Source organism: Microcebus murinus, chromosome 23 (assembly GCF_040939455.1).
Source record: "Microcebus murinus isolate Inina chromosome 23, M.murinus_Inina_mat1.0, whole genome shotgun sequence".
NCBI lineage: Eukaryota > Metazoa > Chordata > Mammalia > Primates > Cheirogaleidae > Microcebus > Microcebus murinus.
In genome coordinates this window covers 11,571,157-11,585,330 of record NC_134126.1, presented here as the reverse complement: position 1 = coordinate 11,585,330, position 14,174 = coordinate 11,571,157, and the positions used below count along the sequence as shown (strand labels likewise).

Genomic DNA, 14,174 nt, shown 5'->3' with positions numbered 1-14,174 from the left:
TATTCTAAGGGGAAAAAGAGTTTTCACCAAAAGTCATCTTCAAATAGACTGTTCTAGATGACATCATTCCTTTTTACCCTTTTTATACCGCCAGAATTCTTAATGAGTTGCTTTGGCAGTTTTAAGACATATTGGTCTCTGCTAAGAGACACTGACATTAACGATGTCCGTGGAGACGGCAGTTGCCTTGATGAGTGAGTTCAGACAGATGCAACGTTACCGGGCTGGTCTCCAAATCAGAGGCACGTGTGCTTTCTTTCTTACATCAAGAGTCAGTTCCACTGAAGGTGCTGGGGGTGGACTATTAGGTACAGTTTTGCTGGCATTATTCAAAGATGTTAGTAAGTGCAGTAACATCACACTCCTTGTCCAGGACACCAAATTCACCTTCTCTTGTAACTGCATCTTCAGTTTCCAATGGTTCCAAGGAAGGAGCCTAGAACTCATCTCCTAGAGGGTCTTGAGGCCCATTATTGTGATATCCTGCATCTTCTTTTACTTCAGAAATCTCGTCACTATCACTGTCGATGATAATGACAACAGGGGACTGCGAAGTACTATCTCCATGGTGTTTCTTCTTTCTCTTTTTGTGATGTACGGTTGTATCAGTAGCTTTCCCTTCATAAACGATCTCTACACTGGGGCTCCGGGCCCTTTTTCTCCCCTTGCGTTCTGTCTCTGCGTCCGATGATAGGTTGTCCGAAAAGCTGTCACTCTCGTGTTTGTAGTTGTCATCCAATTCTGAGTGAGATTTTTGGTAACGACTGTTCTTTACAGCAGAAGAATATTCATGAGATGCATGAGCCACTTCGTCAGTACCTTCCAAATGCCGTGCTTTGTACTTTCGTTTCCTTCCAGGTGTTTCATTGCTCACCTGCCAGGGCCTTGTAGATGAGGTCATTGACCTGTTACTAGACAGGCTCCCTGATCTGTGCCTTTCATCATAGTAATATTGTCTTTGGCTGGGATTAGTTTTTTCCCTGGAAATTTTTCTTTCAAGAAAGGAATGAATTCCAGATTCTGGCATTAAAGATTGGGTGGAGTAATGAGCTCTGGAGAGAGCCCTTCTCCTGTAAGATGATTCGTAGTCATCCCTGTCCCATGTGTATCTGCTTCCATAATCATTTCTTAAATGATAACGATCTCCACTTCCGCTCCGAGACCTTCCTTTAGCATGATCAGTACTATGAGATCGTGATCTGCCTGTGCTTTCACTACCTAGAGACAGAGTTTGGCTGCTACACCAAGTGCTCTCTCTAGTTTTTGATCTCTTTTTGTCTCTTCTTCCTCTAGGGCTACTTTCCCTATTTCCTGATCTTTTGCTTTTCATTATTTTCTTCCCAGGATGCTTTCTAGGATTGTTATCATACTCATTTCCATCCTGGGAACTTGAACCTGAACTTCTTGATCTTGCCCCTTTCCCATATCTATGGCTGTTTGGAGAACATACTCTGTCTCCTCTCAAAGATGAGCTCAAGACTCTAGTGGATGAGGATGTAGATGGTTCCTCTTCCTCCTTTGATGAATCAGGATGACCTTCATTTACTGGCTCATCAGTTGCAAGGAGAGAGAGCTGAGATGAACGTCTACGAAGATCACTATCACCAGAACCAGAAGGCTGGTCTTGTTCCTGTGTCCCTGCTGTCTCCATTTCCTCCTGAGTACTTACCTCCTCAGAATCGGAAGACAGTTCAATTATTTCTGGAATTCTCCCAGCTAGTGGTTTAGCAAACCCAACAATGACACAGTCATCTGAAGAAGAATCACTGCCATTGTTTAAGTCCTGAGCGGTTTGTACTCCTTGCATCTGAGACGTGGCTCTCCCTGTAACCAGTTCTTCATCTGAACTATCAGAAACATTTACAAGGGAAGACATAGAAATATGCACTTGCTTTGAGCTTGTGCAAGATGATCTCGGTGTTTCATCACCCCATGGTGCCTGACTGACTCTGGCTGCGTCAGTATCTCGCTCTTGGGTCTCAGACTCATCTGAAGATATTGTAATGACTGAAGACTCAGACCTGCTGCGCTCTGCATTGGAAGGCGCAGGGTGACCATAATTAGCGTGTTGGTCAAACGCTACCATTCGAAAAGGAGATCGAGCAAAACTGATAAACTCATGTACAAAATGCTCAGTGAGATTAAGTAAAAATGGTCTTAAATCAGACACGAAGGCCTGGCTCTCCAAATTGTAGCGAGTAACGTTAGTCATGATGACGTGCTGGACCATATCCACTAAAGATTCACGAGCTCCTAAAAGAACTCTCAGCTCCCGTCTTAGCCAGGGCACTAATCTGTGCAGGGAAGCCGGATTTCTGCGGAAAAATCCAGCTGAAATGTCCCTGTAGCGGCCACCACCTCCAACGCTTCTAACTCGAGCACCAGCCCGATAGAGAGCTCGTCTAAAGTTAATAATATCCTGTTCCCGAACTGTCGGCAAAGATCTTTCCTGGGCAGTCGTTGGCCTGGCTACTGCAAACTGACTCAGTAACTCAGGAATCGCCACTTGTCCACCTGCTGCTGCGCTGCCTGACATTTCAAACAGAACCCCAGTGTCTGGTGGAGCTGTCGTCGTTCCGTTCGCGGGACCACCGGGTGCGGGAGCATTCAGTTCCCTGGTCACAGCTGGACGGCAGCGACGTCCTGGAACAGCGGGACCGTCACACGAAGCCCTGAGGACGTACTCCTTGAAGTCGTCCTCTGCCCTCACGGAGTGGAAGATAGAGTCAAAGGGCTGCTTGCACAGCGGACACTCCGCTGTGATTTTGGACCACTCCCGGATGCAGCGAAAGCAGTACCTGTGTAAGCAGCTGTTGACGTAAGACACGTTATCAAATCTAAACAAGCATATGGGACACCTGGAGTCGGGAGCTGCGTGAGCCGCCACCGTCTGCTGGGACGTGCTGGTGCCGGCTCCGGGAGGGCAGCGGTCCATTGGCAGTTCCTGGGCGGCTGATCTGGGAATTCCCCGGCGCTGGGGCGCTCCTGGCAGCTCGGGACAGTGCTCACAGCCACGCTGGTGTGGACAGGCCGCGCGGAGGCGCACCGGAGCCTTGTCCGAGTACCTGGCGACTTGTCGGCGAACCTGGCGACTTGTCCGTTTACCTGGAGACTTGTCACTGTACCTGGCGACTCCTCCGCGAACCTAGGGACTTGTCCTTGTACCCGGAGACTTGCCCCCGTACCTGGCAACTTGTCCGCGTACCTGGCGCCTTCTCCGCGTACCTGGCGACTTGTCCCTATACCTGGCGCCTTCTCTGCGTACCTGGCGCCTTCTCCGCGTACCTGGAGACTTGTCCGCGTACCTGGCGCCTTCTCCGCGTACCTGGAGACTTGTCCGCGTACCTGGCGCCTTCTCCGTGTACCTGGCGACTTGTCCGCGAACCTGGAGACTTGTCCGCGTACCTGGCGCCTTCTCCGCGTACCTGGAGACTTGTCCGCGTACCTGGCGCCTTCTCCGCGTACCTGGCGACTTGTCCGCGAACCTGGAGACTTGTCCGCGTACCTGGCGCCTTCTCCGCGTACCTGGCGACTTGTCCGCGAACCTGGAGACTTGTCCGCGTACCTGGCGCCTTCTCCGCGTACCTGGCGACTTGTCTGCGTACCCTCAGAAGCAGGAGCAGGCGGGGGCGCTTCACTGTCCTCGCAAGAGGACGAGGCCCCCAGCGGCTGCCTGGATCCCCAGGCAGGTAGGAGTTTCGTGGTTTTGGCCTCGCCTGTAGGTTCTAGGTTCACGAAATCGAGGTTCAAACCCTCAAATAGTACGTGAAATGTGTAGAGAAAGAACGTCAGCTAAAGCGCCCCGTTGCCACCTCTGCTAGTCAGGCGTCCACGGCGAGCACAGCAAACGTTCTAGAACCGTCCTCGGTGCGCTCGCGGCCCCAGCGCGGCTCGGGCTCGGGTGCACAATCGCGGCGCGAGCGCGTTGATTGGCGGCGGCGGCGGGGCGGAGCCGCGTGCGGCGCCAGGAGCGGCCTTCAAACCCGCCAGCCAGTGCGCTGGGAGCGGGCGCTCCTGCAGGATGGCTGGATTAGCGAGGCCGCCGCACTCGCGCGTCGCCGTTCTGTAAAGCAGTGGGTGGTGGTCTTGTGTATGCGGAAGATGAATGTACGAATGCCCAGCTATGTTATGTGGGAGCAAATGCGGGGGGCAAAGGGTAATTCCTTAGGCGTTAGACTCAGGTATGATGTGTAAACCGTGGATCACTTTTCAAGTAAATTTTCAAATGTGCACGGCAGCCCACGATCCTGCATTCACACTACACCGCGACTGGAAAGGAAGCCAGTGCAGGAGGCATGCCTGGCCCTAGGCGGCCCCTTGGCGATTCTACAGCCTATCCAATCAGCTTAGAAGCCGGTCATGGTGTCCATGGGTCTAGGGTTCCTTCAAACAGTAGACACTAATCCCAATCGTGATTGATGGCATACCCTCCCTAAGGTCTGATCTCCTAAAGCCATCATCTTAGTGTGAGGTTAGGATTTCGACATGTAAATTTGGCGGGGACAAACTTTCAGTTGTCTCCAAAACTTGGAAAATAATTAGTAGCTTCTAATTCATGGAGACAACAGATGTCAGAAATGACATAAAAATTACTTTCATGCACATGCTACTATAATTAAGTGCATACTATGTGCTAAGTGTTATAGTTATTTTTATCTGTCATCTCATTGATCCCTTAGATCAACCCAATATAAAAGCATCATTAAATTGATTTTTTTCATATGATTGATATACTGTTCAGGGAGATTGTATTATTTGCCTCAAGATACCATGAATTATCTTAGGTTAGAAAAGATGGCTCTGGGGGCAATTTTGAGGCAAGAAGAACATCAATGAGGCCAATTAAAAGAGTACAGCAACAGTCTAGATTAGAATTTATGATGGTTTTAGAACAAGGTAGAAACAGTGAAGATGGTAAGGAATTGTCCAATCCTGAATAAATTTTGAAGATTGAACTAGCAGAAATTCCTGACAGAATAAATCTGGATAAGGAGAAAAAGTAAAGAATTAAGAGTGACTCTAAGTTTGTGCCCTGAGTAAATAAAAGGATAAAATCACCACCCAACTGAGATGAGAAACTCTGTAGGGGAAGCAGATTTAAAGGGGAAGAACAAGAATTCAGTGTGGGACTTAAGTTTGTCATGTGTATTAAACATCCAAGTAGACATATCAAGTAGACAACCTGAAGTTCAGGACAGAAATTTTGGATGAAGGTTAAAACCATTAGGGCTCTTGGGCACATCAATATTCTTAAAAGCACAAGGCTATAAGAAGTCACCCCTGAAGTCAGTGTCCATAGAAAAGAGAAAAAAAAAAAAAAAAAGACAGAGCCTGAGGCCACAGCTCTTAAAAATTGGGAAGAAGAGAAAGAGGCAGCAAAGGCGAATGAGAAAGAGTAGTCCATGGAATAGGAGGGAAAAGAAATTTCTCTGGTGGCCTGGAAGCCACCGGAATTGTATTGGAAAGAAGGAAGTGTATTCAAAGATAAGTGGGATCAACTATGTCACAGTGCTGCTATAGAGCTATATGAAGACTGAGAGTTGACCACTAGACTTCACAACATTGGGTTTGTTGGTGATCTTGAAAGGAAATGTTCGATAAAGTGATTGTGGTGGGGAATCTTTGGAGAATCCAAGGGTTGATTAGAATAGATTGAAGAAAGAATGGGAGGGAAAGATTTGGAGGTACGCAGGGGATGGTGGTGGCAGAGACGTACTTACTGATACATCAGATTTACTGAAGTGATTTTTGTTCAGATATTCTGCCCATTTTGTTAGATTGTTCATGATGTTCTTATTGAATTTTGAGAGTTTTTGTATATTCTGGACCTAAGTTTTTTCTCAGAAATGTAATATGCATATATATATTCCTAGCCTGTGGCTTGTCACTTCATTCTTTTAATAGAATCATGTACAAAAAGTTTGTAATTTTAAAAAAGTTCAAATTTATTATTTCTTTTCTTTTGTGGGTGATATTTTTGCTATGTCCAAAAACTCTTTGCCTAACCCAGTGTCGTGCAGATTTTCCCTTATGATTTTTGATTAAGGCTGTGTTCCTTGGCAGAGACAGGGGAAAGGTTAGGCCCTTGTGGCACAGCTGTGTTCCTCACAATACACTCTTACAAGGCTCTCTCAGCTATTTCTGTGAGTGTACCGTGTGTGGTGTATAAAGGAAGAGCCTGCAAGAAGACCTGGATAATATCTGTGGCCCCCACAGGTTTCACGATGTCCTGCCAGTCCACACTCAGGATTCTAGGCATATAAGGCAACAGAATTGTACTTGATATCAACCATTATTTATTTCTCAATAGCTTTGTGGTTAAGAGCATAACGTTTGTGGTCCTAAAAAACTGGATTTGAATTCAACTTTAATACTACTAGCTGTGAAGTCTTGACTGAGTTAGTCCCTTAGGAGCCTGCATTTCCTGACATGTAACAGGGCTAAGCAAATCTTCCTTGTATGTTTCTTGTGGGTTGAACTACATTGAAGTAAAGAACCATCACTGGTATGGTGATGGTTCAATTTATAGTATTAATAGTTTGTAATATAATCCCACTTGGAGCGTATTGCTCTACTGGGGCTTGCCTGTCTTCTTCCCTAGTATTACCAAGGTTTATATAATGGTTTTGTTGTTGTTGTTGTTTTTGAGACAGAGTCTCACTGTGTTGCCCAGGCTAGAGTGCTGTGGCGTCATCCTAGCTTACAACAACCTCAAACTCCTGGGCTCAATCGATCCTCCTGCCTCAGCCTCTTGAGTAGCTGGGACTACAGGCACATGCCACCATGCCCAGCTAATTTTTTTCTATTTTTAGTTGTTTGGCTAATTTCTTTCTATTTATAGTAGAGACATGGTATCACTCTTGCTCCGGCTGGTCTAGAACTTTGAGCTCAAGCAATCCTCCCACCTTTGCCTCCCAGAGTGCTAGGATTACAGGTGTGAGCCACCGTGCCCAGCCTTATAATGTTTTTGATTGATGAGAATCTTCAGGAACCACTGAGCCAGAATTTGCTGCCCAGCAAACACTAGACACCAGCACAGGCACATGATGTAGGGAAACAGCAATGCCTCATTGATGCTTTTGAACCCCATCACGGCTGGTGCCAACACCTCTCTGTACAATGAGGATTTACTCAATGTCTTTGTCTCAGTTTGGTTTGAATGATTGAACAGTTGCACTCACAGATGTCTGTCATGCTTGGAACTACATGCTACTGCACGCCCTGTGCACCACAACGAAGAACTTTCGTGCCATTTGTATTTGTCTTAAATCGCCTAAGTGTTACTGATATTGGTGTTATGATTATTCATCATCTGCATAAAGGTCTGGCTTCTGTTTTTCAGTTTCCCAACTGTGAAGTGTGATTGTTCAGTTTTATAGCACTAAATGTAGTCAGTTACATCCTGAATTAATTGAGGCCCATTATCTACGTTTCCTGGCATATAAGACAGAGACTTTTGTTATGAAGTGATGTATTTTCCTATACATCTACGTTATTTCTTGCCTGCACCACTTTATGTCACTTGTGAAAATGCTTTTATTCTTAAAACAGAAAGAAAAAAATGAAACAGATATCATGCTTTGGTTGACTACAAGCAATACATATGTAGATTTCAGATTGAGAGTATGCTTTACACTGCAGTTGATTCATTTGTTTTCCTTATTTATACACTGACATTAAGATGAATTAGGTGGGTTGATTCACCTGCAAGGATAAGATGAATATTGTGCCCGAATAAGCAAGAAATGGAGGCAAAATAAGAGGGAAAAATAAAAGAAATAGACGGAGACAAAGGAAAAGAAGAAAGAAAGAAGAAAGAAATAAAAGAGCTTTTAATATCCTATTGGAAGATTGTGCAAATTCACAACTAGTGGTTCTGAGACAAGAGTTTTTAACCTAAGGTGCAAAAATGGGTTTTAGAGGTCTGAGAGCTACGTGTGTGTGCCTATGTGCATTTTAATGTGCAATATATTCATAATCTTTATCTGTAACCACCTCCCTCAAACAGAAGCACAGTTTTTAGGCCAATATATGAAACAAGAAGTGAAATATTTATTTATTTTTTTAGAAGATTTAAGCAGTGGATGGTATGTTGTTCTACCATAAATTGCAAATGTTCTTTGAGTAATATTTCTCAGTGTCATAAGCAAAGACTTTTAAAATAGATCCTGTACACTACAAATGATATTCCTTCCTAAAACATTCATGATTGATAGGGATTTGTCTGAACTTATGTTCTTGGCTTCATTAATGTACCATCCAACTTATGAGAGTGGTCAGCTGATTTCAGCAATTTTAGACAAAAATTTGATATGCATTTATAGATTAACATATGACATAAATAGTCTCAATAAAACTAAAAATTTAAAGCCTGATTATCATTTTGGATTTCAAAATGATAGCTCAAATTTGTATCAGTTAATTATCTTTAGCAGGACTTGGCAAACATTTTTAATAAAGAACAGGATAGTAACTATTTTAGGCTTTGCAGATCATCGGGTAAAATCAAAGATATTATAGATACTTATATAACAAGATACAAACACATCTTTATAAAACTTTTATTGACAATATTCCATTTCTTTGATAATTTTGAAAATTGTAACATTTTTGTATTATAGGTCTTACTAATGAGAAGAATGGAATTATATTGGGGGGATAACATTTCACTTAATTAGAGTTCAAAGTTAGTATTCCCTGTCATCAAAATTGATTGCAAATGTTCATCTATTAATAGTGATTTGTTATGAGATTTTACCTATTTTATCTTTGAACATGCCTTTCACACTGATATCAATAGGTACTGCCTAATCCTGATTTTAATTCATAGTAAGCATATAGTTTTAATTGAGCATATTCATTGCTTAGAAGGCATTTATAGAATTCTATTATATTCTTCTTTTGAGACTTGACTTTTAGCATGTCATTACACTGCCAATTAACCAATTCTAGTTGAAGATTAGAGGGAAGGTCCTTAATTTAAAAATAAATAGATTTTGAATGTGAAAATTTCCTTTGCATTTGCAACAAAGTTTGATAAACATTGCATGAACTACAGTTTGAGCTTAGAAAATAAATCCACTACAAATTTGTGGGGAAATTGAAATCTCACTTTTTGTTTGAACTTTTGGTAGCATTCAGAATATATAAAGCGGCTTGACATTACTTGTGATTGTAACAATAGAATGACTACCACAGTATAAATTTTCCACATACACACTGTTTTTGTCTGGTAATTTTAGGTTGAATTCATTTAGGAACATTATCAAGTTATGGCAAAACTAATTTCCAAAAGCTTGAAGTATTCAATAATAGCGTTTAAGAATGTTTCTTTTCATTCAAAAAAATTCAGTCTTGGCCCTGAGCTAAAAAATTGCAATAAAACTTTTTCACCACTAAGGCATTGAACTGCTTTGTGGTAAGGCAAGTCAGGATTTTCAGTTCTACATCTGAGAAAAAGCCATGGAAGTGATGATGTTTCACTCCATGCAAGTAAATAAAGTACACCATTAACACTACTGCTTTAATAACACAGGAATATTTTACACCACCTGCTTGATGATGAATAATACAATAAATAAATAGACTTTATTTTAACACCTTGCATTTTCATAAGCTTCATAAACTTTTAAGCCTTTTGCTTCACACATATTTTTACCACCAACAGTTGTAAAAAATCTTCGCAGATGCCACTTCAGGTTGTAATGAATTAATGTTTTTTCAACTGTTCTGAAAATATTTTTGTCTGTATTTGTTACACACAGGCTTCTTAGAGGCTAATTCTTAAGTTTGTTCACATTTGGCATTGTCTGCTCAAATAAACAAGCACGGCCGGGCGCGGTGGCTCAAGCCTGTAATCCTAGCACTCTGGGAGGCCGAGGAGGGCGGATTGCTCGAGGTCAGGAGTTCGAAACCAGCCTGAGCAAGAGCGAGACCCCGTCTCTACTATAAATAGAAAGAAATTAATTGGCCAACTAATATATATATAAAAAAAAAAAAATTAGCCGGGCGTGGTGGCGCATGCCTGTAGTCCCAGCTACTCGGGAGGCTGAGGCAGAAGGATTGCTTGAGCCCAGGAGTGTGAGGTTGCTGTGAGCTAGGCTGACGCCATGGCACTCACTCTAGCCTGTGCAACAAAGCGAGACTCTGTCTCAAAAAAAAAAAAAATAAATAAGTAAATAAATAAATAAATAAACAAGCACAACTAAACAGTGTCAGTAACATCTGTCATCTTGTCAAAAGCCAAGAATACCATTCAGAAAAAGTTGTCTTTAAAAAAAAAATGACTATTGATGTTTCTCCCAGTGTTCTCAAGTCTTCAAGCAATTATTTTTACTGAAAGGCTAATATTCTTTAACAAACTGATTTTATCTGGACACATTACTTTGGCTGCTGCAGTCGTACCTGACTTAATTAAATCACCATTGGTAAATGGCTTTCCTTGCTTGGCTAACAAATGAGCCACTCAGAAACTTAGTTTCGTTGTAGCCTCATTTTGACTTATTTTTGTGAGGAAATTATGCTGTGATGAGACACAGACATTTTATATTTTCTGATTTTTCAACCTGTTGCTTTTCTTATTCAAATTAAGAATATTGTGATGACTGCTCAGTTTGGCAGTGTTTATTCTTTTAGAAAAGCTATAGTGTTATTACAAAATAAACACAATGTTTTGCCATTTGATATGATAACAAGATAATCTACACTATGCCTTGCTTTAAAACTTAAATATTTGAAGTCTACTATTCTCTTGCTTAAATATGTGGAGTATGTACTGGTAATACAAATAAAATAAAATGTCATAGTAGGCATGGCACTTGAAATGCTGTCAAGTTACAACTGTGCCGCTGAAATTTATGGTAAGCTGAGCAGCAGTAGGTGCAATGAGAACACCATATTCATTTTCCTATTGCAATCACTTAACTATGCCATTGTTGAGTGATAGCCATAGACAGTACGTGAACAAATGAGTGTAACTATATCCCAATAAAACTTTATTTATGCATACTGAAATTTGAATTTCATATAATTTTTACATATCACAAAATATTATTCTTTTGATTTTTCTCCAACCATTAAAAAATGTAAAAACCATTCTTAGCTCAGCATCTTCTGGCCTGGGAGCCACAGTTGGCTGACCCCTAATCTTTATAGCAAACCTCTCTTATAGGAAAATGATTCTATCATCAAATTTACCTCACAGTATAATAGATCTTGCCCTAAATTATATCTCATGAAAAAAATATGAATGTTTGTCATTGTGAACTTGTTCTAAGAATGATTACCGGAAAATATTAAGGTACTTCACTCAGCACCCAGTTCTTGTTTTCTGATATCCTTCTCCACTGAAATGGACCGGACTCCTAGGAGAAATCATTCTGGGGCAGGAGCAGGGAATATACAAGATGAACCTGGCTGCGTAGTATGTAGTCAGGCCAAAAAGTAAGGAAATGCTAAAAAAAGATAAAATGATGGCATATTAAAGGGGCATAAGAGCTGACTGAAAGAGCTCCCAAAGGCCCAGACTGGATAAATAATGTAGTTTTGGATTATAACCCAAAGCATAAAATAAGTTTTCATGAGTCCATACTGATATAAATAAATGATTAGATTAATATGTAAACTGGAGAGAAAAGACACATCTTCCATACAGAATTAATCATGAAAGTAGAACATAACTCTTCACCTCATATGTATGGGCTGGGAATAGTGACTCCCTTCAAAAGGGGAGGAAGAGTAGTTTTACAGTGGAGAAACCTGGCAAATGCTACCTTAGCCAGGTTACCAAGGCTGACATCTCAGTGATGTCATGTTGATAGCACCCACCCTTGATATGATGTGGTAAGAATGGCACTTTATCTTTGTGGTCTCCCTCTCAAAAACCCATAATCCTAGTCTTACCATAAGAAAAACATTCTGTAGAATATTCCATTCTAAAATTTAAAAAATTATTGAAATTATGTTGATACTCAAATTCAGACACATGCCACTTGGTTTCTTTTAAATTGCTACAATTATAGCACAATCCTCAAATGACCATGCTCAGAATATGCAGCAGAGATTGAGCTACTTGAGATTTTTTCTCCAACAGAGCAGTCCTCATGTGGTGTGAGAGGCCGGGCATATGGTTGCTGAATTGTGGAAGACACACATGTAGTCAATTAGATGAGTAAAATTCAGCGAATAGACTCTTGGCAGTTAAAAAAAAAAAAGGCAAGAAGCAAAATAAAGACTCTACAGCTATGACTAGTAGCTGGTTGTGAAAGCACTTAGACCTTTGGTATTTCTTGGGGGGGAGAGGGCATGCACTCATACCACATCTGACATTTCTGTTCCCTTGGCCTGATTTCAAACTTACTATATCTACTTTGAGTGGGGTTTTATTTTGTTTTGTTTTGTTTTGTTTGTTAAACATGACTCTTTTAGTTACTCTAATATGATCTGTTGAACTTAAATGAGACATTGAAACCGAATTTGTGACTTTCTGTCTTTACTGAAATCTGAAACTCAAAAGGTGGGTGATAAAGTTTGTTTTGACAAGACTGACAACTAATTATCAGGAGATAAATCACAGAAAAGGCATTATTTAAACATCCATAACAGGCCAGGCGCGGTGGCTCACGCCTGTAATCCTAGCACTTTGGGAGGCCGAGACGGGCGGATTGCTCAAGGTCCAGAGTTCGAAACCAGCCTGAGCGAGACCCCGTCTCTACCAAAAATAGAAAGAAATTAATTGGTCAACTAAAAATATATATATACAAAAAATTAGCCGGGCATGGTGGCGCATGCCTGTAGTCCCAGCTACTTGGGAGGCTGAGGCAGTAGGATTGCTGAGCCCAGGAGTGTGAGGTTGCTGTGAGCCAGGCTGACGCCACGGCACTCACTCTAGCCTGAGCAACAAAGTGAGACTCTGTCTCAAAAAAAAAAAAAAAAAAATTAATTAAACATCCATAGCATTTAAGATTTTGATGCAGATGCTGAAGCTTAGAAGACTTGTTTTTGTTCTGAAATCTTTTGTAGTTCCACCTAGTATTAAAGGAGGGAATGTCACAGCAGAAATATCAGCGCTGATCAACAGCATTATCAAACTGGAATGTGAAACACGGGGACTTCCAATGCCTGCTATTACTTGGTATAAGGATGGCCAGCCAGTCATATCCAGCTCACAGACACTTTATACTGATAAAGGACAATTTCTTCATATTCCCCGAGCGCAAGTCTCTGATTCAGCAACATATACATGTCGTGTAACCAATGTTGCTGGAACTGCTGAAAAATCATTCCATGTGGAAGTCTATGGTAAGGAAAAATATATGCTTGAATTATATACTTTTCTGCCTATGCTTTCTCATATTCAGTTTGTTCACTAATAAAGCTTTTGTGAGTTTGGCCTTTTTCAATATGCATGGATAGGAATTGGAAGAATTTGTTTCATGATCTGGAAAAATATTTACAAAAGCTAAGGTTAGCAAGAAGTGTTTCATTCATTTGACCAACCTTTGCCAGTAGTGCTTGGAACATTTAGGCTATTTGTTTCTTATGGAGAAGGTAAAGCAGTTGTTAGGACTAAGATCCTTCTCCACTACTTGTCCTTTATGAGTTAGACAGTTCAGAGTATTCTAGAATAATTAGAATAGTTGCAGATCACCTGAACTAAGAAATTGTTTCCTCTAAAGTTTAGAGGGAAAACAGCATGTAGGCAGCTTCTATGGTCAAACTTTATGAGAAAAAAAAAATCTCCCTTTTATTTCATTTGGATGTATCTTGTGACCACACAAAGAATTGCCTGAAATATTACTATTTTTCTCCCTAGTTCCTCCAATGATTGAAGATGACTTGGCCACAACTTTGAATAAGCAAGTAGTTATTAATCATTCGCTGACACTGGAGTGCAAAGCTGTCGGCAACCCTCCTCCAAATCTCACCTGGTTGAAAGACAGTGTACCCGTGATGACCAGTGACAACATCCGCATAGAAGCTGGTGGGAAGAAACTCGAAATTATGAGTGCCCAAGAAGTAGATCGGGGACAGTATATATGTGTGGCTACCAGTGTGGCAGGAGAAAAGGAAATCAAATATGAAGTTGATGTCTTGGGTAAAAAAATATGTCACTACTTGGTTTCTCAGATTCATTGCAAAACCTGATTAGTTTGTTAAATATTTTTTTGTTGGTG

The 14,174-nt window shown here is 41.3% G+C and overlaps 2 protein-coding genes across 2 annotated transcripts in view; one reads left to right on the top strand and one right to left on the bottom strand.

The window, feature by feature from the left end:
* Positions 1–14,174, top strand: part of HMCN1 (hemicentin 1) — a 447,089-nt gene that overhangs the window by 266,415 nt on the left and 166,500 nt on the right. Inside the window, exons 31-32 of the mRNA XM_012736423.2 lie at positions 13,021–13,299; positions 13,814–14,095. Coding sequence (XP_012591877.2) covers positions 13,021–13,299; positions 13,814–14,095 — 561 coding nt within the window. The remainder of the gene's footprint in view (positions 1–13,020; positions 13,300–13,813; positions 14,096–14,174) is intronic.
* LOC105855529 (E3 ubiquitin-protein ligase Topors-like) lies at positions 54–6,259 on the bottom strand. Its single transcript, XM_075996907.1, is given in 7 exon segments — positions 54–229; positions 232–258; positions 261–336; positions 338–3,132; positions 3,186–3,753; positions 3,874–4,063; positions 6,123–6,259. Coding segments are annotated over 7 exon segments (3,969 nt in total).